Below are 27531 nucleotides of genomic sequence, written 5' to 3'. Positions count from 1 at the left end.
GCTTCAGATTCACACAGGAGCTGTCAATGGTTTCTTATGAGTAACAGGTAAGTATGAAGCATCTATAAAGAGTTATGAATATGATACTCTGGGCCTCTGTGCTTTCACAGCACAAACGGTTTTACTGGTGTAGACATGAAAGTGTTAGGTTTTGTTGAGACAACTGTTTTGCATGTTGAATTAGTTGTGTACTTTTTTTTTGGATCTTTATAGAATACTGAGACAAGTTTTCCTCTTATAATCTGCATAGTATGACCATACCTACACTATGCTTTTCTTCCTTGTTCAATTTAGGTCCGCCTCGAGGATCTCCAGGGCGCTCCTATTCCAAACGAGCAAGTCTTCTTTATAGTACAATATGGCTACTCCCATGCTACCACCACTGACCATCATGGCCTGGCAGAGTTCTCCATCGACACCACCGGCATTGAGGGTGATTCCCTCAACATCAAAGTAAGTAAGAACTGAGGGCATAAGGCACAAGGTGAGGCTTTGTAACAGCTTGAACGCAATAATGAGTAGTTGAATAAACAGAAATGTCCCATGCCAAATTTTCTTATTATAGGGTAAAACACAAAGGGTTTATGATCATTAATAAAAGTATGAGCACATGTTGTGAGCACATTCTTTTTAAACACGGTATTTTGCACAGTCTCTTTATTTTATTTAGTTTTATATATCTCAAGTCAGGACCTTCAATCAAAAATGATTAAAAGTCTGTTTTTACCTATTCAGTCAAGGATGGGTACTGCATGTCCTCAAATTCATTACCCAAATATGCAGTGCTCATGTTCTCAAGTAAGAGGCATTTATTGTTTAACTGAATATGGTTGACGTTACACTAATCCCTGCTTCAGGCACAGAGACAGACAGAGACACAGAGACATACAGACAGACAGAAATCCAGCAAGCACTAGAAATGCAATCTGGAGCCACAAAAAAACAGGAGGCCTGTAATCTGCAGTCAATTGGAACTACAGAAAGATTCCCCCTGTAAATCATAGCTTTGCCAGTTATGTCATAAGAGGGAACCACATGAAGAGAACCCCACTATCTGACTTACTACCAGAGGTCTCTGAAGGCCCTGCAGTTTTATCTCTGACTCCCAATGGTCTTCTCCCCCAGCTGGCTCAGTAGGCTCCTCCCTGAGAACCACTGTGGGTAGAAGAATGCCAATGGCGACTCACACACATTTGCTCCTACAAATTTAAATGATGGAAATTATAATCTATCTTATAGAAAGAAATTGAAAGTATGTCCCTTTACAAACAGCAGATAGACTCTAGAGACAAGGATTGGAATTGGTCCTGTGGGAGGTTGGGTGAAGGAAGAAAAGGACCAGTGTGGCGCTCACTAGGAGGTCAGCCACTGTCAGATGGCTTTGGTTTGGGAGCTTTCTAGATGCTCAGAGGCATGGAGTCATTAAGAGGATGAGGTGTCAAACTTTACTACCTCCACCCCTCCACCCCAGCACATGCACGTGCGCAGGCACACATGCGCATCCTGGTGGAGCCTAGAAATAAAGCCTTAGGAACAAGCAGTCTCTTCTAAGTCATGACGATTCATTTTCCTTTTTCTTTCATGGTTTAACTTCAGATTTTCCATCCTCATTGTTCTTCCCCACACCTCTGAGTTTGATGGGTTTTGGTTGTTTTTAAAATTAAGATAGAAAGTAAGTTTCATTGTGGCATTTTCAGCTGGGCTTAATGGCACATTCCTTTAATTCCACTACTAGGGAGGCAAGGCAGGCAGATCTCTGTCAGTTCAAGGCCAGCCTGGTCTACAAAGTGAGCCAAGGACAGCCAAGGCTACAACAGACAAACCCTGTTTCTGAAAAGAAAAGAAAAAACAAGAGTAGAAAAAAAGTAAGAGATTTCATTGTTGCCTTTTCATACAGGTCCCTCGATCCTCTTCCCTCTATTATCTCTCTATCTCCCCGAAATCACTCCCCCATATTTCTGCCCACAACTGTCTTTTTCTAATACTTACATCACATACTTCAGATTTTTACTGTGTTGTTACTTGGTATTCTTTCTCTTACTTGGGCCTCATTTCCTTTCTTTCTGATCTTCATTCTTTCTTCAGTTTCTCAGACTCTGGTTTGCTACTTTATTAGTAAAATTTATCTCAATTTTTAACTTTAACTGTTAGTTTATGTTATATTTTCCTCTTTCTATTTTTTGAACCCTGGGGAATAATAGGTATTTTTAATTGTTTTTTATTGTATTCACGTACCTGCCTTGGTTTGGTCTTGACAAATTCATCGAATTCCCTCCATGTTCCAAAGGTTTTTAAGAAATCATGCCTTTAAGAGAGGGGCACTCATTAAGGAAATCTCCTTATAATAACAGATGTTCTATATCCATCCCTACAGATGTATAAATTGTAATGTCAAAAGAGAATAATATGAAAAATGAAACATTATCAACACACTAGGCCAAATATAAGATAAAGTCATTGCATTTAAAAAGTGAATAATTTATCAAGAATATATACATACATATATACATATATACATATACATATATACATATATACATATACATATATACATACATATATACATACATATATACATATATATATACATCCCCCAAAAGTTGGTTCAACAAATATCATAAAAACAAATACAACTAGGATAAAGGGACAAATAGGTACAAATACAAATTATTGTATAAATGAATAACTTCAATATGCAATTTTTATTAATAAATGTATCATCCATACAAAAAAGTCAAAAATAAATCTCAGATTAAACTGTACCTTGTATCTCATGGCCTTGACAGCCATCTATAGAATTCTATATTCAACAGTGATGAAATAAACATCCCCCTCAGCAGCTGATGGGGATTTCTTCAAAACAGGTCTCACTTTAGATCATGGAGCAATTGTTTACCAATTTAAAGAATTTAAATCATTCATAGTATCCTATTATGCCACAGGAGACTATAATTATAAATAAATAACCGAAACTAGAGGGCTTACACAAATATATTGGCCCTAAATAATTCTCTAGACAATGATCGGTGGAACACTGACAATATCAGAAAGGTAACTTTTTAATTTCTAGATTTAATAAAAACACACCAGAACACGTATGGTCTACAGTGAACTCAGCTCTGAGAACTATGAACACCTACATAAATAATCACGTAGCTACCAAGTAAATGCTGCACCTCAAGGCATTAGCATAACTAGAACAAGACATATACAAAACTGAAGAAATGAAAGAAATAATAAATATAGCTGAAAGTAATGATGAGGACAAAGAGGTCAAACGAAACCAAAATTGATTCTTTGAAAAGATAAGTGAAATTGACTAGCCCTTGTCTAAACCCAGAGAAAGTTAAAACCCAAATTAGCAAATCAGAGGAGGCCATATCAGCACATAGTATGAAATCTACAGGGTTCTTACAGAATAGTATGAAAGCTTTCATTCTGATAAATTAGAAAAATCGGAAAAAGAAAATGAATTTCTGGATATTTATATGCTATCAAAGTGATCCAAATGCAATGTAAAGAAGATAACCTACACAGATCAACAATGAGAAATTGAATTGAAGAACTAATTAAGGGGCCCCAGCAAAATAAAAGCTGAGAGTAGAAAAAGCTCATTGCTGAATTGAACAAAACTTCAAAAAGGAAATATTATTGTGAAAAGCTCCAAAAGGAAGAATTGCACCAAATCCGTGAATCTAGCACAACCCTGATTGCAAAACTAGATGAGGATAAAAAAAAAATCTAGAACTCTTCAGACTGATTCACCCAATGGGCACAAAGTGAAAGTCCTCACTGAAATGTTCCCATGCAAGACTCAACAACACATTGAGCAAATGTACCATGATCCAACTGACTTCATGCTTAGAATACAGGGATGGTGTCACATTTACAAGCTGAGAACTGTAAAACAGCATATAAATAGAACAGTTTTAAAATCACACACTCTTATCAGTAGATGCAATAATAATCCGTTTTCAAGACACCAATTACAAATGGTCAAGGAACACATGCACAGATGCCCAGCACATCTGGCTATCAAGAAAATGCAAGTTGACGCTATGTTGAAATGCCATCTCACCAATCAACATGGCTATAATTAGGAAAAGAGATGTTGGCAAGGCTTTGGGAACAAAGAGCCTATATACAAAACTGGTGTGAAGGTAAATTAGCATGTCCATTAAGTTGTAGGCTTGTACAAAACTCCAAAATGACACCAGGATACAGTCCAGGTTTACCACATCCACATAGTTCCCATATGCACCAAAGCTAAGATATGAGGAAGACACCTACATCCCCATGCCAATCTCAGCACGACTCAATACAGCTAACAATGGAGCCAGCACCAGTGCCCAGCGGTGGAGGAGCCGACAGAGAAAAGTGGACATATGTGCACACTAGACTGTTACTCATATATTTAAAAGAGAACCATCTTGTCTATAGAGAAATGTATGGATTTAGAAATTATCAACCAAAGAAAAAAGTATACGACTAGGAGAGAAAATAAAGCATTGCATATTGTCCCACAAATGTGGACTCATGGGAAAAAATAGAAATGAAAGCAGAGATGCCCGGTTAAGAAAGAAGAGAGCTGGTGGGAAACATAGGATTGGGTAGTGAGTGAATGCATATGGTGAGAGTACATCATATTAATGTATGAAAATGTTTCAGTCCTGCCATTTTGCATATTTGTTAGGCACTAAAATTTATATTTGGAAAATTTCTTTCATATATATTAGGTACTCAACTAATGCTTCCTTTGTCTTGAAAACTAATATACTTCTCTTTTACCTCTTCATTGGTATATTTGCCTCCATTTAAAAAATTATTCAGTCATAAATTCATCTAATGGATTTCCTCTCCCTTTTTAAGAAGATGTACAAAATACTCAGTCATTGAAAGTATGCTGACTCATCACAGAAGAGAGATTCTGCCAAGTAGGCAATCTAAGCACACTATTTGTTGATTCTCCAGGTGTACCACAAGAAGGAATATATTTGTAGGAGTTTCCCTTGCATGGAAGAAGAATATGGAGTAGCACACCATGTGGCCTACAGTGTTTATTCCATCAGCAAGAGCTATGTCTACATTGAGAAGGAAGCCGGAGTCTTGCCTTGCAGCCAGAGTCACACAGTTCAGGCACATTTTATTCTGAGAGGGACTGCCCTGATAATGCTGAAAGAGCTCAATTTTTACTACCTGGTGAGTTCTGGCTCCAAGCTGAGAAATACAAATAATCCTTTCATCTCTTGACCACGTCTCTCCTGACACATTGGGTTCTGGGCTGGGTATTTCTGCCTCGGTCTCACCCAGTAGATTCATCAGTGAGAAGAAAGCCTTCTAAAATACGTAAGCTTGGAAAATACTTTTTTATTTTAGGTCATGGCCCAGGGCAAGATCATCCAAACTGGAAGCCACACTCACCACTTGGAGTCACGAGACCCAGGAAACCGTAAGTGTTTTTTTCCCACCCGGCAATAAGTCTCCAACTGAGTCCACCCATGCTCACCAGTGGACTCTCACCACTGAGTAACTAAGGATGCCATGATGTGTGTAAGTCTCTGTAAACACTGCACAGCAGGAATTCAGAGTTCTGCCATCAAATGTACATTATCACTCATACCATGAGCTTCAGGAAAAAAGTCTCAGATTCCTAAACTGAGTATCATTCAACAATGGTGAAAACTATCTATTCTGAAGATGTAGCACCTGAAAACACAAAATGCGCCAAGATATTCCCCAAGTAACGAATCTACGTGTTCATGTAGAGATTAGCCACAACAAAGCAAAATGTCTTATCTTAGTTTCTGTCCAAAAAATCTGGAGGGTGCCAGCCTTGGTCCTTAAACCATTCTAGCTACACTGATCTTGACTCAATTGTCACTCTCTTTTTAAATATTTTATTAATTTATTCATATTACATCTCAATTGTTAGCCCATCCCTTGTATCCTCCCATTCCTCCCTCCCTCCCACTTTCTCCCTAATCCCCTCCCCTATGTCTGTGCCGGACGGGGACCTCCTCCCTCTGTATATGATCATAGGCTATCAAGTCTCTTCTTGGTAACCTGCTATCCTTCCCGTCAAGGGGACATGGTCAAAAATGGGGCAGCAGAGTTCACATGAAAGTCAGACCCCTCTCTCCACTCAATGGTGGATCATGTCTTGTCCGTTGGCTAGATCTGGGTAGTGGTTCAAAGTTTACTGCACGTATTGTCCTTGGCTGGTGCCATAGTTTGAGCAGGACCCATGGACCCAGATCCACACATCATAATGTTCTTGTAGGTTTCTAGGACCCTCTGGATCCTTCTATTTCCCCATTCTCCCATGCTTCTCTCACCTAAAGTCTCAATAGGATGTCCTCCCCTCTGACCCACTTTCCTGGTGAGTGAAGACTTTAATGGGACATGCCCCTTGGGCTAGTGTCCAGATATAAGTGAGTACATACCATTTGACTCTTTCTGCTTCTGGGTGAACTCACTCACTATGATCATTTCTAGTTCAATGCATTTGTCCACAAATTTTGGAAATTCCTTGTTTTTAATAGCTGAGTAGTATTCCATAGTGTAAATGTACCACAGTTTCTTTATCCATTCTTCTATTGAGGGACACTTAGACTGTTTCCATGTTCTGGCTGTTATGAATAAGGCTTCTATGAACATGGTTGAGCATATGTCCCTGTTGTGTGGTGGAGCATTTTCTGGGTATATTCCAAGGAGTGGAATAGCTAGGTCAAGACCTATTCCCAGTTTTCTGAGAAAATCCCAGAGAGATTTCCAAAGTGGTTGTACTAGTTTGCATACCCACCATCAATGAAGGAGTGTTCCTCTTTCTCCACATCCTTGCCAGCATGAGGTGTCATTTGAGTTTTTTATTTTAGCCATTCTGCTGGGTGTAAGATGGAATTTCAGTGTCAGTTTGGTTTGCATTTCTCTGATGACTGATGGCACTGAACATTTCTTTAAGTGTTTCTCAGTCATTTGATATTCCTCTGTTGAGAATTCTCTGTTTGGTTCTGGGCCCCATTTCTCTATTGGGTTAATTGGTTTGGTGGTGTTTAATTTGTGAGTTCTTTATATATTTTGGATATTAGACCTTTGTCAGATGAAGAGTTGGTGAAGACCTTTTCCCAGTCTGTAGGCTGTCCCTTTGTTCTGTTGACAGTGTCTCCTGCCTTACAGAAGCTTCTCAGCCTCATGAAGTCCCATTTATTAATTGTTGACCTTAAGGCCTGGGCTGTTGGTCTTCTGTTCAGGAAGTTGTCTCCTGTGCCAATGTGTTCCAGGCTCTTCCCCACTTTTTCTTCCAACTGACTTAAGTGTCTGGTTTTATGTTGAGGTCTTTAATCCACATGGACTTGAGTTTTGTGCATGGTGACAAATATGGGTCTAATTGCATTTTTCTACATGTATACGTCCAGTTAGAACAGCACCATTTGTTGAAGATGCTATCATTTTTCCATTGAAGCAATTTGGCTTCTTTGCCAAAAGTCAAGTGAACAGATGTGTGTGGATTCATCTCTGGGTCTTTGATTCTATTCCATTGATCCACAAGCCTGTTGCTGTGCCAGTACCAGGCTGTTTAAAATACTGTTGCTCTATAATAAAGGTTGAGATCGGGCATAGAGAATCCTCTAGAGGGCCTTTTATTGTATAGGATTGTTTTTCCTATTCTAGGCTTTTTGTTTCTCCATATGAAGTCAAGAATTGATCTTTCAATATCTTCAAAATATTTTGTAGGTATTTTGATAAGGATTGCATTAAATCTGTAAATTGCTTTTGGTAAGATGGCCATTTTTACTATGTTAATTCTCCCAACCCACGAACAAGGTAGATCCTTCCATCTTCTGATGTCATCTTCAATCTCTTTTTTCAGAGATTTAAAGTTTTTTCAACCAAGAAGAGACATGATACCCTATGAACATATACAGGGGGAGGTAATCCCCCTCAGGAACAGTCATATGGGAGGGGAATAAGGGGAAAATGGGAGGGAGGGAAGAATGGGAGGATACAAAAGATGGGATAACCATTGAGATGTAACAAGAATAAATTAATAAAGGAGAAAAAATAAAAAAATAAAGTTTTTTCAAATAAGTCCTTCACTTGCTTGGTTAGAGTTACTCCTAGATATTTTGTATTGCTTGTGGCTATCGTGAAGGGTATAGTTTTGCTAATTTCTTCCTCTGCATGTTTGTCATTTGTATATAGGAAAGCTACTGACTTTTTTGAGTTAATTTTGTATCCAGCCAATTTGCTGAAGGTGTTTATCATCTGTAGGAGTTCTCTGGTAGAATTTTGGGGATCACTTATATACACTATCATATCATCTGCAAATAGGGATAATTTGACTTCTTCTTTTCCCATTTGGGTACCCTTGATCTCCTTTTGTTGTCTTATTGCTCTGGCTAGAACTTCAAGAACTATATTGAAGCAATATGGAGGGAAGTGGGCAGCCTTGTTTGGTCCCCGATTTTAGAGGGATTTCTTTTAGTATCTCTCCATTTAGTTTGATGTTGGCTATTGGCTTGCTATATATAGCTTTTATTGTACTTGGGTATGTGCCTTGTATTCCTGATCTCTCCAGAACTTTAAACATGAGTGGGTTTTGGATTTTTGTCAAATGATTTTTCTGCATTTAAGGAGATAATCATGTGGGTTTCTCTTTCAGTTTGTTTATATGGTGGATTACATTGATGGATTTCTGTATGTTAAACCACCCTGCATGCCTGGAATGAAGCCTACCTGGTCATGGTGAATGATGTCTTTGATGTGTTCTTGTATTCGTTTTGTGAGTGTTTTATTGAGTATTTTTGCATCAATGTTCATAAGAGAAATTGGTCTGAAATTCTCTTTTTTTGTTGTGTCTTTGTGGGGTTTAGGTATCAACGTGACTACAGCCTCATAGAAAGAATTTGGTAATGTTCCATCCATTTCTATCTCTTAGAGTAGCTTGAAGAGTGTTGGTATTAGCTCCTCTCTGAAGGTCTCCTAGAATTCTGCACTGAAGCCATCTGACCCTCGGCTTTTTTTAGTTGGGAGACTATCAATGATTGCTTCTATTTCTATAGACAAAATAGGACTATTTAATGTGTTTACCTGATCTTGATTCAAGTTTGCAAATGGAATCAGTCCAGAAAATTGTCTATTTCCCTTAGACTTTCAATTTTTGTGGCATAAATGACTTTAAAGTGGGTTCTTATCATTCTTTGTATTTCTTCAGTGTCTGTTGTTATCTCTCCTTTTTAATTTCTGATTTTGTTGATTTGGATAGCGTTTCTCTGTCTCTTAGTTAGTTTGGCTAACAGTTTGTCTATCTTGTTGATTTTCTCAAAGAACCAGCTCCTGGTTTTGTTGATTCTTTGAATTGTTCCCTTTGTTTCTAACTTATTGATTTCAGCCCTGAGTTTGATTTTTTCCAGATGTCTATTCCTCTTGGGTGTTTCTGCTTTTTTTTTTATAGGGCTTCCAGATATGTCATTTAATTGTTTATGTGGGATGTTTCCATTTTCTATCTAAAGGCACTTAATGCTATGAATTTTCTTCTTAGCACTGCTTTCATTGTGTCCCACAAAATTGGGTATGTTGTTCTTTATTTTCACTGAATTTCAGGAAGTCCTTTATTTCTTCCTTGACCCAGGTGTCGTTAAGTAGACAGTTGTTTAGTTTCCATGTGTGTGTAGGCTTTTTGTTATTTCTATTGTTGTTGAAGTCCAGCCTTAGACCATAGTGATCTGATAGGATACAAGGTATTATTTCAATCTTCTTGTATCTGTTGAGACTTGCTTTGTGACCTACTATGTGATCAATTTTAGAGGACGTTCCATGGGGTGCTGAGAAGAAGGTATAATCCTTTGCATTTGGGTGAAAAGTTCTGTAGATAGCTGTTAGATCCATTTGATTCATGACGTTGGTTAATGAAGTTATTTCTCAGCTTAGTTTCTGATTCAAAGACCTATCCTTCAGTGAAAGTGAGGTATTAGTCTCCCACTGCTAATGTGTGGGGATCGATGAGTGTTTTAAGCTTTGTTAATAGTTATTTTACAAACATGGGTGCTCTTGTATTGGGAACAGAGATGTTCAAAATTGTGATGTCTTCTTGGTTGACTTTACCTCTGATGAGTATGAAGTGTCCTTCCTCATCCCTTTTGATTAATTTTATTTGAAAGTCTATGTTGTTAGTTAATAGAATGGCTAGCTTGCTTCTTGTGACAATTTGCTTGGAATATTTTACCCAAACTTTAACTCTGAGGTAATGTCTGCCCTTGAGGGTGAGATATGTTCCTTGAATGCAGAAGAATGTTGGGTCATGTCTACGCATCCACTCAGTCAGTCTGTGTCTTTTTATTGTAGAATTGAGACCATTAATGTTGAGAGATATTAATGACAAGAGACTGTTAAGTCCCTGCATTTTAGCTGTTTGTTACAGTCAAGAGTTTGTGTGGTTGTGATTTTGTGATGGTGTAGTTATCTATTTCCTATACAGTTTTGGTTATATTTTGACCCTTTGGGGTGCAATTCTCCTTCTAGTAACTTCTGTAAAGCCAGATTTGAGGATAGGTACTGTTTGAATTTGTTTTCATCATGGAATATCTTGTTTTCTCCATCAGTGGTTGTTAAAATTTTCACTGAGTATAGTAGTCTGGAGTGGCATCTGTGTTCTCTTAGGGTTTGCAGGACCTCTGTCCAGGCCCTTCTGGCTTTCATGGTCTCTGCTGAGAAGTCGGGTGTAATTCGGGTAGGTTTGCCATCATACGTTACTCAGCATTTTTCTCTTGCTGCTTTAAATATTTTTCCTTGTTATGTATATTTTGTTTTTATTATTATGTGGCAGGAACATTTTTTTTTTCTGGTCTAATCTTTTTGGTGTTCTGTAGGCCTCTTGTATGCTCATATGCATCTCCTTCTTCAGGTTGGGAAAATTTTCTTCTGTGATTTTGTTAAAGATATTTTCTGGGCTGTGGAGTCCGGTGTCCTCTCTCTCTTCAATACCTATTATTCTCAAGTTTTGTCTTTTCATGATGTCCTTGATTTCTTGGATGTTCTGTGTCAGAAACTTTTCAGATTTAGCATTTTCTTTGATGGTCGTTCCAAGTTCTATGATTGTGTCTTCAAGTCCCGATATTCGTTCCTCCATTTCTTGTATTCTGTTAGATAAGGTCACCTCTGTGATGCTTGCTTTCTTCTCTGAGGCCTCTCAATCAAGTTCTTCTGTGTGTTCCTTTATCAGAGCTTCCATTTTTATCTTCAGATCTTGAACTGTTTTAATGATTTCCTTCATCTGATTGTTTGTATTTTTCTGAAATTCTTCCAGTGTCTCTCTATATGACTTTTTTATGTCTTCAACCCAATTATTTGTATCCTCCTACAGCTGTTTACAGATTTTATTCGTTTCTTCCATTATCGTCTTCCTTACTAAGGACTTGAGGTCATTTTCTTGTATTTCGATTGTGTTTGGGTTCTCTGGATTGCTTTCATTGGGATTGCTGGGATCTGGAGATGCCAAACTGTTTTGGTTTTTGTGTTCTTTCACTGTCCTCTTGTCGTTTTGGTGTCTCTGATGTTGGGAAGTAGCTTCTGGTGTCCTTCACTGGTTGAGAGTGGATAGTTGGTGAATGATTATAGGTCAGGTACCCTTGCCTGTGGGGATTAGGGAGTATTTCCCTGGAACAGGCAGGTGATCTGGTTTCCACTCCTGGAGACTTTGCTCTACACCTTAGGCTCCAGACTCAGTCAGCAGAAGTAGGTTTCTGTCTGGCTCCTTTCACTTTACTGATGTAATTCAGATCAGATGTTTTGGGACCTAGGACAAGGCCAGCACATAAGCGCTCTGGTTGGGTAGGTTGGTCCCAGCTGCTTGTCCTTCCTGTTGCTTTGTAGCCAAGACTCCAACTGGATCAGATCTTCTGGGCTGTAGTTGTCTTTTAGCTCTGCCTCTAAAGACTACAGAAGTGTCCAACCTCTCCTGAGAGCATAGGAGATCCTGCTGGGTCTGTGGGAGATGATCCAGTTAGGATCTGTCTGTTGGAGAGTGCAGGCCCCCCCCCCGGGCAGGCTCCAGGGTGCCTGCACTTTCCCCGACCCTGTAGCCAGGACCGCTCACAGGTCCTCAGAGCTGTAGTCACTTTTTAGCTCAGCGATTAGACACCACAGGGGTGATCAACCTCTCCCAATAGCATGGGATATCCTGCTGGGCCTGTGGGAGCAGTCCAAGCTGGTTTCTAACTGCCCTTGTTTGCAGGCTCAGTCTGTTGTGGCCAGTTCTAGATTGGGCCCAGGACACCCCCACAAGCTCCACGTCCACTCTAGCTGTTTTTGCTGGGCCCGGCTGCCTGTGTTTCCACTCAGCCTGGGGGACCTCCGCAGTCTGGCGTGGGGTGGGAGGAGGGATCCAAGGGCACTTTCACACTATTCCCTGAGACTCCTCAGGCCAGAGACTCCGGAGTACCACCTCCACACACAGCGAGTTTGTGCTATATAGGCTGGCTGCAGCCCACATGTGGGTTCCGTTCTAGCGCATTGGGGAGTGAGCTCAGGACCCACTGTTGCTTGTCCTGAGGCCAGGCCCACTGGTGGTCTGCAGAGTTTAGGATCCCACTCACTTTCAGTTCTCAAGATCCAGCAGTCTGTGGCTCCATTGAAGTCCCTGGTCTCCATGCAGTAGATCAGAAAAATTGTATATTGGTCCACGCCATCTTGGAACCTCCAATTGTCACTCTCTTCATCAGGCCTCTTCTACCTGCTCCTATTTAAACCCCAAGTTAACACTGGATCCTGGTATTCCCGCTGCTCGTCATCTTGCCATCCTTCCCTTCCCAAATGGCACTTGCCACATGCAAACATATTTCCTATGAGTTACCTGTTTATTATCGATTTCTCTTCATTTGGAATATCAAGCACATGAAATACATGGATTTACATATGTGGTGTCACAGACATTTTCCATGTTCTTTCTTGAAGTGGCAGATATTTCATTGAACCTCAACAAATTTACTTAAATGGGGGCTTCTTTGTCACTGACCAATTATAAAAAACTATTTAGATATTTAACAAAATATCCAGCTAGTTCTTCCTCAAACACTAAGTGGGAATCACAGAAGGTTTGGGAATCTCCTCAGCTTCAACAAAACAGCAGAGAATTCAATTGCATAATTTTCTCTCAAGAAATATAAATACTGTGAACATTGCCATGAGAAAAATAGTTTAACAACAAAGATATGCTTACAATTCTCAAGTGTAGCTAGCTCCTCTGAGATGGCCATTGGTTTTCAGCTCCCTGAGTACCAAGCTGTCATCTCTATTGTTTTTCCTCTTATCTAAATAATAAATGAAACATTAGTCAGGGTGTTTCACCCTTTTTTATAACAGGAATTGCTATCTGTCTTTTGGGATGCTGAGGTGTAGAAGAGACAAAGTGTTAGTGTCTGATTAACTATAATTTTACAGTGAACACCTTAGTGGGGAATCTTGCAGTGAGCTCCCTACACCCTCCTGAGGTCATTAGTATGCAAACAACCACAGAACAGTAAGAGCATCTTCCACCTCCAGACAGTCCTTCAAATCCCTGTGTTTAGTCATCTGGGTTTTCCTGTCAGCATTCTGATCCATTACCTTCTCCTCCCAGTCCCTGTAGCTCCAGAGAAAGGCAACTTTACCTTGGAGATCCCTGTGGAGTTCGGCATGGCCCCTGTGGCTAAATTGCTCATCTACACCATCTTGCCTGATGAAGAAATGATTGTAGATTCTGCAACATTTGAAATTGAAAAGTGTCTTCCCAACAAAGTGAGGAGCTTGTTTCCTAAAAATTCTATCTTAAAAGGAGGGGGTTCAAATGTTTTAAGGACACAGATTTCAGATAAGTAAATCAAATCCAGTAACTGGTGTTTGCCTTGGTGTCAAAGATGTGTACAGCACCAGAGAGCCAGATTTGAATTCACAAACCTCCAAAACTGTTGGAAGCTGAAGAGGAAAGAAGCAAAGAAGTAGGGAAGCAGGAGAGGGGAACCAAATCCTTAATAACAAACTAAGTCAAATTTCTTTTATTGTTTTTATCTACCCATGCACATGTGCATATGAATGCACAGGATTCTTGAGAAGTCTGTTTTCTTCTTCCACATGAGTCCAGAATACCAAGCTCAGGTCACCAGGCTTGAAAGCAGGTGCCTTTTCCCACCAAGCCATCTAATAGACCCTTTGTGTTACATAATTTCATGCAAGATCAGTAATAGGACCCTCCTTTCAATACAGCCCAGGCCACAGCTATTTGCTTCATTCCCTGAAATTAAATAGGAAGAATTGAGAGATGAGTGATAGAGATGATCAGACAAAGTTAGATAGATAGATAGATAGATAGACAGACCAATAGACAGATGATAAATAAATAGATAGATAGATAGATAGATAGATAGACAGACAGATATATAGATGAGAGAAAGAGACAAATATAGACACATCTCCAATTAGAAAACTGATTTTCAGCCTCGCAGTAGTGGCACACACCTTTAGTCCCAGCAATCAGGAGGCAGAGGCAGGCAGATCACTGTGAGTTCAAGGCCAGCCTAATCTACAGAGCGAGTCTAGGATAGCCAAGGCTACACAGAGAAACCCTATCTCAGGAATAAAAAAGAATACTGATTTTTACACCTCAGGTATAAGACTTATCGTGAAAAGGCCCTTAAAATGGAATAACTTCGGGACTCCCAAGCACTTGCCACGTTGAGTTCTGATAACAGCACTCAGGTAAAAAAGTGAGGCATGACTGGAGGCTCCCATAGCCCCAGTGCTGTGGAGGTCAGAGGCAGGAGAATTACTGGGAATTGCTGGCTGCCAGTTTAGCTCCAGGATCTTGAAAGTCTCAAGAGAATGAGGTACAAAGCAAAAGCGGACCACCCACACCCTCCACTGCCCTCTGCTGGACACATGGGTACATGCACCTACGCACTTGTGTGCTTTACACCACACTCAAGCACTTGCGTGTGCACACATACCAAAAATGATCCATTTGCAAGACTTTCAGGAAGCCAAAATGGACATTTTTTGCTTCAGAGTTTGACACATCTCTTGCTTTCCTAAATCAATCCCAGTGGAGAAGGGAGAGGCTAAGAGCCTCAGCTAAACTTCTGGAAGTTTTCACAGCCTGGAAAAACAGACATGCAGTACAGAGTTACACAGTGACTTCATGTGGCAGAACTCCCACTAAGCTTGAGTTCCCTTCCCGCAGGTGGACTTAAGCTTCAAGCCAGCCCAAAGTCTTCCTGCGTCACAGGCCCATCTGCGTGTCACAGCTTCTCCTCAGTCCCTCTGTGGCCTGAGAGCAGTGGACCAAAGTGTGTTGCTCCTGAAGCCTGAAGCTGAGCTCTCTCCTTCCTGGGTGAGTCCTGGTCAGCTTCTGCCCAAGAAAGCCCAAGCCCAGAGGCTCTGAGCAGAAGGAGCCCCTGGTGCTGCATAAAGCAATGATCATTCAGCCACTAGGGCTCTTGAACGTATGTATACTGCGTTTAATGCTAAGGACATCTATAAGGGAGCTCTACATTATACGATTCCGAAGAACACCTCAGAAAACTTCAGCCAATAAACTCAAGACAAACCAAAAAGTAAAGCAGTCAGTAAGCTGTAAAGCTTGCATGTGACCCAGGCTCTCTGTGTCATTACTGCTCCTATCTTACTCCAGGACTGGCTTGTCCCTTTCAGATGCTCATGATGGAGCTTTTCAGAGTGATGCTGCCAGTGGGAGCCAAAGGAAATGGTTCATACATATGGACTCTTACACATCTCAAGAGTCCCCCGAATAAGAAAATGATATAATGTTTTAAAGTTTGAAAGACAAGGTCCTCAACTTGTTTTGAAAATTCTCAGAAGCACAACTAAAGCCATAAACTATTTCCAGGAGTCTCGTCCAAGTTAATGATAGTGAAATCCTTCTTTATATTGAATTAAGATAGGATTTATTAGAAATGGTTACATAGTCACTGTAGTAGCTTAAAAATTATTCTTGACACTGGCTAATATGTTTTAAAATGTAGGGGACATGTGTACATTTAAAAAACAGAAATCTTTAGTCTGAATAATGTTGGGAACTTACCAGTCTTGAACAAACACATAAATTAAGCCAGAATTTAATTTTATTTAAATTATGAGATTTTTTTATGGTGCACATGCAGAAAGTGCTTTAGAAAGCATACTACTAAAAGGTTTTTCTTTTGAATTTTTACTTTCTCCTAATCTATTAAATAAGAGATTTCTTGAGCAATTGTTGTAGCTGACAAAGAGTTTAAATGTGTTTAGTTTTAAACTCATGTACAGACTGAAGGGTCTGACAAGAAAAACGAAGGGCATTCCCTTGCTCCCACCACTCTGCCCTACCCACACTCTGAGTGCCAGTACTTTCAATGATTGCAGCTGCTTCTTGAACATCAAGTGATTTGCTGTGATCACACTATTTTCTTTTCATGTCTTCTAAGAAAGAGGACCTCTTGTCTCCTGTTTCTTACAGATATACAACCTGCCAGAAATGAAGCACAAGGACTCTAAACCAAGTTCCCACCAGCTGCCCGAAGATGAAGACCATTGTATCTGGCCTAGAGAGAAGGCCCTTCAGAGCACACACCCAGTAAGAAAAGAAAACGAGAAGGACGTCTATGAATACCTGGATGTAAGCCATATTGTCCTCTAACATGCTGCTCTGTGAATTATTTAGGTTTAATGAAACACTATATCAGTAAAGAATTTTATAGTTGGTCCAGGGATTTAAATAACTGTCTGACCACCCACCTTACATGTGGTAGACCATGGGTTCAATTCCAGGCATTCCAAAAACTACATCTTGGTAAGTGCCCAGTCTAGGCTAATTTTTTTTTCTCTTTCTGTTGAAGAAACTGGCCCAGAATGGGTAAGTGACATCATCATCATCATCATCATCATTATGTTGCTGTTGTTATTGTTTTCTTGAGACAGGCTCTCACTATGTAGCTCTGGCTGTCCTAGAACTCACTAGGTAGACCAGGTTGGCCTCAAACTCACAGAGATCTGGCTGCCTCTGCTCTGCCTCTGCCTGGCAAATGCTGGAATTAAAGGCATGCACCACCTTTTAAAAAAATAACATCATTGTATCAGAAAGAAGGTCCAAGCATATTCACTATGAGCTCTGTGCTGCTCACTGCACTCTCTAGAGAGTATGAAAAACACAATTCGAACAGGAATCCTACTTGAAAATGTAAAACTATCTTTGATTTAGTTACTGTAATTTTTATACATGTGAAGTTTTTTTCAGATTTTTGAGATATTTTGCTTGATTAGTACCCTCTCTCCTAGGACATGGGTTTAATGGCATTAACCAACTTGAAGATCAAACATCCCGAATTATGTTATGAGTACGACGACTATTTGCCACTAGCAGGTAAAGTAGCAAACCATTGCTTATTTACAGAACAAAAAAAGATGTGAGTAATTTATCAAAGGTGATAATAAAATTGTAGCGCATGTATAGCATCCAAATAAGAGAGAAAGAACCCAAACTTACCTGAGAAAAATGTGCTCAAGTGCATGCTGGTACTACATGCTGGATGAAGGTTGAAGGCTCTTCCTTCTTTGCCTTAAAATAAAGAAAAATGCAACAGTTACTCTAATAGAGAATCACTGTGTGAACTGTGAAGAACTTTTTGTAGATGTGTCATGAGGGGAGAAGAGAATTCCCTAAGGAATAGAGACGAAGCAGTAATGGGAAGGCCAGGGCTTCCAAATAGAAGTAAGAACAGTCAAAGAAAAGGCACTGATCAAAGGGCACATGTACTTAGATGTATTAGAGGGTCCTGGACGACTTGTACCTGCACACTTTGGAGCAAGAACATCTCCATCACATGAGAAGACACAGCTTGAAGATTCATTTGCTGAGACCATTCGAAAATATTTTCCTGAAACCTGGATCTGGGATTTAGTCACAGTAAAGTAAGTAATTTCCAGTTGCATGATTTGGGCTGGGATTGAATTTTTTCTTTGTTTTCTAGTATTTTTCTAACTAATGTGTATCATAAACGAAGGAAATGACTAATTTAAGAAAAACATACCTTATCAACCCATCAATTATAAAATGTATGTATTTCCATCACTCTGAGAAAAAAATGTACATAAAATTTATCATGTACCTTTTTGATGCTTACAACCATTCAGGAACACCATAAGTGAGGCAGTCCTACATGGAGCAGGCCACTAGACTGTAACATAGAGTAGGCCGTGTAGGTCGAAAGTTGTTGTATGGTATTTCAGAGATGGGAGTTCAGAGACAGCTTCAAATCTATGTTCCAATTTCCACTAACACGAGGACTTTGAAGGGCCATGAGGCTATGATCTGAGTTGGGAAAACAGGACTACAGATAGACCTTTTATTTGTCCATTTGGAGTCCTGTTTACACTGTTCACTTCCTATCACTCCTCTGAAGGACTCAGCAGGGCTGCGTTCCATCATGGTTATTAGTCACCGTCTCAGAAATAACTAATACATGTGCTCACTTCCTGTGCTTCACCTTCTCCCTCTCCAGCTCCTCAGGAGTCGCTGACATGGAAGTGACGGTCCCTGACACCATCACTGAGTGGAAGGCCGGAGCCCTCTGCCTGTCCAATGACACTGGACTTGGCCTCTCCCCTGTGGTATCTCTCCAAGCCTTCCAGCCCTTCTTCGTGGAGCTCACGATGCCCTACTCTGTGATCCATGGAGAAGCCTTCACGCTCAAGGCCACTGTGCAGAACTACCTTCCTTCGTGCATCCGGGTGAGCACCTTTCTGAGTTAAGCTTGTCTAGAGGAGACGAGGACAATTAGTGTGTGTAAATTATAACTAAGAATTAAATGAAAGGAAGGAAGAGACTGTATTAAATCCATCTGCACTGGTTCCAAATGCTTAATTCCTAGACTCTAGCTAAACATATACAGCACAGAGGTTAACAGTATGGACTCTACATAAGATGTATTAGGTGTATTAGGTACAGTACATGCTGCACTGACAGAGACAAGATGTTCCGTGAGCCTCCGTAGACAATCGAAAGAGATAGTCCATGTAGATCTATGAGGCTCTAGTCAGGAGAAGATGGCATACTGTTTACAGTGGGTTTTGCTTTTGTTAGAAGCAGGTGTAGACTCTAGTAGTTAAAACTCTAGTATGGTAAATATATTTCTGCCATCAAAATAAAACAGAGATAGAGAAATATATAGTTATCTCCCTACTTGTTTGTGTAGATAATGCATGGTGATAGCTGAATAACATTGTGGACATATGAGTGCATATGAAATCCATGACATTTAGGCACGTGATTTTTCAAAACACCCCTACTGATCTCTTTTTAACATAAATACCCTTCACGTTCTTTAAACTATCTCCTCCCATGCGTAAGCGCTGTCCTTATAAGGTAACATCTCTTCTATTCCCCCCGCCACCCCGTGAAACCACAGGTGAGTGTGGACCTGGAGGCCTCTCCTGATTTCACAGCTGTCCCAGTGGCAAAAGACCAAGATTCTTACTGCCTCTGTGCCAATGGGAGGCACACTGAATCCTGGTTGGTAACTCCCAAATCTTTAGGTGAGTGAAAAATTTTGTAAGGAGACTTTACCCAGAAAGGGTGAGTGTAGGAAGGTTTCCTAAATTGCTTTCTTCCCATTGGGTCCCCGAGAGAAAGCTTTCAGTCAGTTTACCTTTCTCTTACACAGAGCCTTGGCTGCCCTGGCCTCTCCCTGTAGACCAGGCTGGCCTCTAACTCACAAAGATCAGCCTGCCTCTGCCTCCCAGTGCTGGGATTAAAGGAGTGCACCCCCACACCTGGCCCAGCTTACTTCCTTCTTAAATACTAGGCAAGCCTTTGCACTGCTCACAGACTGAGGATACCTTGCAGATACTGGGGCTTGGCAGATGCCGAGTTCCTGGCACATCTGAGCTCAGCTCTGTGGACCATGTGTTTCAGGGAATGTGAATTTCTCTGTGACTGCAGAAGCACGACAGTCCCCAGAGGCCTGTGGCTCTGATGTGCCCACAGTGCCTGAAACGGGAAAAAGGGACACGGTTGTCAAAGTCCTGATAGTTGAGGTGAGTAGACCTCCTTGACTGGCAGTGTGCTGAGTCCAGATAGTGGAGCAGTGTTGACTCTATGTAGATGAAAAACAAAAGTTAATAACATATGACCCTGAGATATGTCATAGTAAGTGGTAAGCCCATGCTTTTAAGTCAGTGTATGTTCTGGTTTCTTTTCCCTTCCTTTTCTCTTAACTGAAGCTTGGGGGATGGTCTATACCAGTTTATCTTCTTAGAGCTATACCTCTTCCTTCTGATCCTATCATGTCCCCTCCTTTTTATTACATTTCCTTATTACCTTCTTTTTGACCAGGCAGGCCCAAAATTTCATGTTAAGGCCAATCTTGGTATGGTGGAAAGTTAAGTCATCTGATTCTAGTCCATGGCCTCACAAGGAAATAAACTGTCACTCAAAAAAAAAGTCTCTAGCATTTTTGTGTTTGCACACTCGGTAATTTCTCTTGTCTGAACATTCTGTCTTTTTGCCCAAGCCTGAAGGAATTAGGAAGGAGCACACCTTCAGTTCATTCTTCTGTGCATCAGGTGAGGACAGATCTCTTGCAATATTCCTGTAAGAAAACCAGGATGCTGTATACCTTATAACCAATTAAAAATAAATAAACAGTAAAACCAAGAGCATCATAAAGGTCACTGACCTGAGGCAGCTATCAAGGGTATAGCTATAGTCCCACTGGAACTCAGAGTTCATCGAAGCCCTTTTCTTTGGAACACAGAGATGTTTTCAGCTAACCCATCTCAGTGCTTAGAAAGTTATGGATAGGGAATAGCAAAGAAGAAGTCACAATTGCAAGTTTCTAAAAAAGAAAGGAAGGAAGGAAAGAAGGAAACAGAAAAAATAAAACGGGGGAATATAGACAATATTTTCAGAATGAATATATATATATATATATATATATATATATATATATATATTCTCTGATCATAAATAAATGAATAGAAAGATTTTCATGACTGAATAAATCCCACCCATAAGCCAAGTGACATTGTGATGTGTATTCAGCATAGCATTTCTTTTTAGTGGTTGTTTTTATGACTTGCTCTTTTATACCGGCCCTCGCCGAAAGCTGACTATTGCAATGGAAACACAGCAGCATATCACAGAGGGGGAAGCTCACTGCTCCTTCTGAGGGACAAACATAAGGACAGAGCCAGTGCACTCAAAGTGATGACTGCATTGCTGGCACTTGTATTAGTGAGTTGGTATAGTGCTTGCTCAAAACACATTTGTCAAAAAAATTTTTTTTAATTTTTAAATATAATTTAAATTTAATTTAAATTAAATATAATTTAAATTAAATATATCATTTAATATAAAATCCATTACTAGGTGAAGGTTAACAGAAGAGGTTAAATAAAACAAATTTCTTTGTGAAGGGCATAAGCTAATGTGACAGTTACAAATACAATGGGTAGAATAAAACCAGCATATGATACCAAAATCCTTTACATGTTTTCCGCGAAAGAAAGAGTATGGAGAGGGTCACTGGATATTAATTTTTTAGGATAGGATAACAAATGCCCTATTCTTCCCATTGGTCAATTCCTGTTCTCCCGATATTTCACTTTTAGAAAATCATCCATCCATCCCCCCTATCATAGGAAAGCCATCCATGACAGCAACATGGGAGTGATCAGTGAAACCTCCCAAGGCAATCCAAGAAGAGCAAAAGCTGGCTTGGAATTCATCCCCCATACTAGCTGCTGATTCACACGTGGCCTTATCCATCGCTGTGATGAAACATCATGACCAAAAGCAACTTGGAGAGGAAGGTTTATTTCAGTCACACAGTCACAGTCCCTCATGAAGGGAACACACGACAGGAATCTGAAGGCAGGACCTGAAGCAGAAGCTGTGGAGGAATGCCGCTTATTGCCTTGCTCTCCCTGAATTGCTCTGGTTGCTTTATTATATATCACAGGACCACCAGCTCAGATGAGGTACCACCCAACCTGGGCCAGGCTCTGCCACATCAATTATTAAAACAGAAAATGCACCAAGACTTGCCTACAGGCCAATGTTATGTTCTCAACTGGAGGTCCCTAGTCCCAGAAAATACTAAGTAATATCAAACACACACACACACACACACACACACACACACACACACACACACACACACAATTTACCTAAACCAAAATTTAATCAATAAGCTCATCTTCATGTGTTTATTAGAATAACTAAATAAGGCATCAACAGAAGCAGAGGATCACAGATCACAGAGACTCGGACATTCATTTTGGGCAGATGCTTTGCTGCAATACAACAGGTGATAGAAGGGGAGGCAGTGGAGCTTGGGAAGACAGAAGTACCAGGAAATGTGGATTTGTGATGTTTATATTAAGACCATTTTTCTAGGGAGGCAAAAATCCCGAAGCTTAAGGCACTGTTCTAAAGCAACGGGCCTTAGGGGACTCTGCAAATGCAAAAAACAGAGATGATGCCCTACCCATTTGTTTTGCTTATTAAGATGCTGTGCTATCAGAAAACTTGTCCCTGGTGCTCCCACCGACAGTGGTGACCGATTCAGTCAGAGCCCATTTCTCTGTGTTGGGTGAGTCAATCCATCTCTGGAGGATTTGGGACAATAGTCACTACCAGTTCTCCTCCCCCACCGTGATTCCATATATGGCTTCTGAACTACTACACTTGAATTCTTCAACATCCCTCTTTTGTCTCTATCCCAGCACACCTCACCCTAAAAATTCCTTCACCTCATTGAGAAGCGATCCTATTGCAGGTGTCATTTTTGTTCCTGAAGATAATGGCTGTTCTGATGTCACACCTTTTACTTCCAGGTGATATCTTGAGTTCAGCCATAAAAAACACACAAAACCTTCTCCACATGCCCTATGGCTGTGGGGAGCAGAACATGGTCCGTTTTGCTCCTAACATCTACGTACTGAAATACTTGAATGAAACCCAGCAGCTCACCCAGAAGATCAAGTCCAAGGCCATTGACTACCTCATTGCCGGTCAGTAAGGCTCAGAACCCCTGTTTTGTTCTTGTAAATGTTTTCTCCAGAAGTGAGGGGTTAGCATTGGATGGGGAAAGCTGAGCAGGGTTCTCTGTCAGTGCTACAGCCAAGATCCATGAGGGTCTCTCTGGCTTCAGACTTTTATCCTGCCATTCTCTGATGCACCAGTAGCTTTAAAACACACCCAACGCCTTCCATTCCAGGTTATCAGAGGGAGCTGAACTACAAACACAAAGATGGCTCTTACAGCGCCTTTGGAGATAAAGACGAGCAGAGTGAAGGAAACACTTGGTAAGAAGAGTCCACTATGTGCCAGGCCTTGTTGAGCCCTTGTTCCTCATGGCAACTATACATGCAACTTATTTAATGGAAGTATAAACAATGCCAGGGCCTCAGAGGCACATATTGGAGACAGCACAGATTATGCATTGCAGAACTAAGACTGTCTAAAGCCTCATCCTCTTTGACTCTGTACCACATGTTTTACTGAACTCAACAACCTAACCTTTTCATTTCTCTCCAAGATCTCTCATCATTAAATGCCTAGATCCACATTGCTGAGCATCCAAAGATGCTCACACTGAGACTTGGAAGGCAATTGCCACTCTTCACATGGCCCTGCATTACATGAGAATCATTATTGAGATAAAACACACATATAAACAACCAACAGGTGACAAAGGAAATAGAGGCTGGTGGAAACAGGAAGTAAGCCAAGAAGAGGGACATCATTTTTGAGGCAGACAATATACAGCTAGGATTTAGGAGATGAGATTTTTTTTCTTGAGATTTTTTTCTTAACTACCATAGAAAATCATCTGAAGTGGGGAGGTGGACCCCTTAAGGTGAGGGCACAGGTGGTGTACTGGGTAAACACCAGAGGAAGCAAGACAGAAGAAATGAGAAAGAAAATCAGAAAGCACCTAAAACCTCACTGTAGTGTGTCCACATCCAAGAGAACCAAGGAATGGAGGCTGGCTTTGGAGTAACCAGAGACCTTGTCCAGCTGCACTCACTCACAGACCCTAAAACTGCTTGCTTAGAGGTGTGGGGCCCTGGAAACCCATGTATGCTGGTTCTGCCCCACAACACAACTTCCTCTTCCCCACTCTTCTTCCCATGTCAGGCTCACAGCCTTTGTGCTCAAGTCCTTTGCCCAAGCTCGAGAGTTCATCTTTATCGATGAGAAGCACATCACTGATGCCTTCAAGTGGCTCTCCCAGAAGCAGCAGGACCACGGCTGCTTCAGGAGCTCTGGACGGCTGTTCCACAATGCCATAAAGGTGATCTTTTCTGAACGACTTATAAACATGGTACTGAAACCCTTCACAGTCAGGTCACACTATTTACCGTGGGGAGGAATGAGCGTTTAGGTGAGCAATGTGGTTTTTTAATAAGGAGGACATAAATGAGAACTTCCGTTGAATACAAGGGACTGGCCATGATCGGGGAAGACATCTTTGATGGGTTGCTTGCTGTATAGTTTGCCTATTTCCCTCCTTTTTATTTACAGGGAGGAGTAGAAGAAGGAGTGACCCTCTCTGCCTATATAACCATCGCCCTCCTGGAGAGCTCCCTCCCAGATGCAGTGAGTGCCACATTGCTTCTCCAGCTTCCCAAACTGGCACAAAGCCTGTGGCTTTCTACCCTCCCTAAAGCCAAGTGGCAGTTTTGTTCTGTTTTTAACAAAACAAGCAAACAAACACACAAACAAAAAAAACAATCCTTTACATTTGTCAGATTCCATTAATGAGCATCCAGTTATTCAATGAAATACTAGATATGGTCCAAAAATCAACTTGAAAACACAGCCTTTAATACTGTGCCTATTAGTCTGCATTTTAAATGTAACCTAGTTTACATATATAATAAAAAAAGAATGACCTCCAAAAGATAGAGTATAGATAGATAATCAATAACAAGTAGAAGATAGGTAATAATTAAGGGTGGAAGGGAGAGAGGAAAAGAGGGGAGAGGGAAGCAGAAAAATTGATTTGAAAAGTGCAAATTCCCATAACCTCCATGTTTGCTCCAGGATCTGCTCAGACCCTTGTTCACATAGTTCAGGTTTCATTGTTCTGCCAACAGCATACTGTTGTCTCCAAAGCCCTGACCTGCCTAGAGTCATCCTGGAAGACAATAGAGCATAGGAAAAACCACAACTCTGTATACACCAAGGCACTGCTGGCCTATGCTTTTACTCTGGCAGGGAACCAGGATAAGAGAAAGGAAATCCTGAAGTCACTTGATAATGACGCTATCAAAGAAGGTAAGAGTGTGTCATCATCATGTTTCTCCCCATCTGGTTCCACAGAAGGACAATGGAGAGTGTGGAAATAACATTACATTTTAGTTTCTTCTCTGTGGCACACTGCTGTTTCTCCTTGGAATGACCCAGGAGGCAGAGGCAGGCAGACCTCTGTGAGTTCATGGCCAGCCTGGTCTATAAAGCAAATTCAGGAGCCAAGGATACACAGAAAAACCCTGTCTCAAAAAACGAGAGAGAGAGAGAGAGAGAGAGAGAGAGAGAGAGAGAGAGAGAGGTTAGTCATTCACCCTGATGCAGTGGCTCACATCTATAATCCCAGCACTCAGGAGGCAAAGGCTGGAGGATCACTGTGAGGTCGAGGCCAGCCTGGTCTACAAAGCAAGTCCAGGACAGCCAAGGCTACACAGAGAAACTCTGTCTCAAAAAAAAAAAAAAACCAAATGAAAAAAAACAAACAAACAAAACAAAACACAATTAGTCTTTCTTCTCTACAAAAGCCTTCTCTACAGTATTTACTAATAGTGTGACCAAAATCAACAAATGTAAAATCATAGTAGAATGCACACAGTTCCTACCAAGGTAAATACAGTCAAACTTAACCCTTTCTCTCTGATGCATATATACATATCAGGAGCAGCAAAAAACTGTGAAGAACACAAAAAAAGAAACTGTGCTTCAAGGCTTTCTATTCCAGTTGCAACTTTGAAACCAATGGGAAACTTTACTTAGTCATTGGCCTGAACACTGAACAAGCCATGCTTTGCCATTGAGGACTTACTTTAGTCAATATCTTAGAAATTTCTGCCCACAGTCTTTCTCAGGCAGAACCCATCACACCAATTGCAGACTTTTGCTGAGAATCGATAAATATGGCATACTGTGGTTGAAAAATTTTAAAACCTACTACAACCATTTGTATTTTCTTCTTCCTAAGTGTAGACATGTCTGTGTGTCGACTGCTCACGCTTTTTTTTTTTTGACTACTTAAACTTCTAATTATTTCTCTACTTTTACCCTAAGGCAACTCCATCCATTGGGAAAATCCTAAGGAACCCAGGAAATCAGAGGATTCTCTGTATGAGCTCCGGGCTCCCTCTCCTGTAGTGGAGATGAATGCCTACATCCTCCTGGCTCTTGTAGCTGCCCAGCCAGCCCCGAGCCCCGAGGACATGGCTTTGGCAATGCGCCTTGTGAAGTGGCTCACAAAGCAGCAGAATTCCTATGGCGGCTTCTCCTCCACACAAGTGAGTGGTTTTCCTTCAGAGTCCCCGTGCAGTTAGGGGATTTGAACAAAAGATGCAGGAACAATGAAATGGGGGAAAGAGGGGAAAGAAACAAGGAAATGCTGCTCTTGAGTATTTTGAGTCTGTAGGAAGTGAGGGATAACACATTCTATATTAAATTATCCTGGTTTCTGTACCCAGCCACAGGAGTTCTCTTCATGCCACGATTGGTTAAATGGACCTATGTTGCTGAGAACTTCTAACCCAGACCCAATCCTTGACTTAAAATAATGGCAAAAATCCTGGAGTGTCCAGAATCCTAGGTGTAATTCCCTCACTCTAGAATAGCACATGGAGTACTTTTTGGACCAAACTGGCATCTTTATTGTCCTGCTGTCCTTAGATGCAGCTATTTCCCTTCTCCTGACAGACTCTCCTAATGGTGTATATGGGTAGATCACCTTCAGGTTCTCCCCGAGCTGCCAGGGGCTCCTGCTGCCCCACTTTACCTCTTGACACTGGAAACAATCAGGACTGTGAGCCATTTTCTTTAGGCCTGGAGAGATGGTTCAGTGGTTAAGAGCACTGGCTGTTCTTCCAGAGGTCCTGAATTCAATTCCCAGCAACCACATGGAGGCTCACAGCCATCTATAATGACATCTGGTGCCCTCTTCTAGTGCTCAAGTATACATGCAGGCAGAGAACTATATATGTAAAAAATCTTTTTTTAAAATTGCTTTATCACCTAGTCAGCATAATTCTCATGAGGTAATATCTGCCCCTCCCCCACCACCCAAAAAACCATATCAACTATAATATCAATAATTTATGCTCTGGGTATTCTGGGCATATATGGCACAGTTAATGTCCAGAGAAATATAGTGAAATGGTAGGTTTCTCTAAAGAGAAATAAAATGTACAAAGAAAAAACCTTCCATGACACTAGGAACCTGCCAATTGCACTTTGACGCTTTCATTCTTTTCTTTTGATGAACAGTC

At 40.8% G+C, this 27531-nt stretch overlaps 1 protein-coding gene across 2 annotated transcripts in view; it reads left to right on the top strand.

The window, feature by feature from the left end:
* Window positions 1–27531, top strand: part of LOC311588229 (murinoglobulin-2-like) — a 49660-nt gene that overhangs the window by 16268 nt on the left and 5861 nt on the right. Inside the window, exons 11-29 of one of the 2 annotated variants that reach the window (XM_084765710.1) lie at window positions 295–453; window positions 4972–5199; window positions 5377–5449; window positions 13625–13773; window positions 15212–15361; window positions 16484–16642; window positions 17302–17386; window positions 17784–17934; window positions 18525–18753; window positions 19431–19557; window positions 19937–20058; window positions 20535–20586; window positions 22533–22616; window positions 22861–23037; window positions 23244–23331; window positions 24167–24323; window positions 24554–24628; window positions 25129–25309; window positions 26330–26553. In XM_084765710.1, coding sequence (XP_084621836.1) covers window positions 295–453; window positions 4972–5199; window positions 5377–5449; window positions 13625–13773; window positions 15212–15361; window positions 16484–16642; window positions 17302–17386; window positions 17784–17934; window positions 18525–18753; window positions 19431–19557; window positions 19937–20058; window positions 20535–20586; window positions 22533–22616; window positions 22861–23037; window positions 23244–23331; window positions 24167–24323; window positions 24554–24628; window positions 25129–25309; window positions 26330–26553 — 2670 coding nt within the window. Of the gene's footprint in view, window positions 1–294; window positions 454–4971; window positions 5200–5376; window positions 5450–13615; window positions 13774–15211; window positions 15362–16483; window positions 16643–17301; window positions 17387–17783; window positions 17935–18524; window positions 18754–19430; window positions 19558–19936; window positions 20059–20534; window positions 20587–22532; window positions 22617–22860; window positions 23038–23243; window positions 23332–24166; window positions 24324–24553; window positions 24629–25128; window positions 25310–26329; window positions 26554–27531 lie in introns of both variants that reach the window. The other variant, XM_084765709.1, reaches the window with a different exon arrangement.

This window comes from Acomys minous (genome assembly GCF_964271855.1).
Source record: "Acomys minous genome assembly, chromosome: 17".
NCBI lineage: Eukaryota > Metazoa > Chordata > Mammalia > Rodentia > Muridae > Acomys > Acomys minous.
This window is presented reverse-complemented; position numbering and strand designations above follow the sequence as displayed.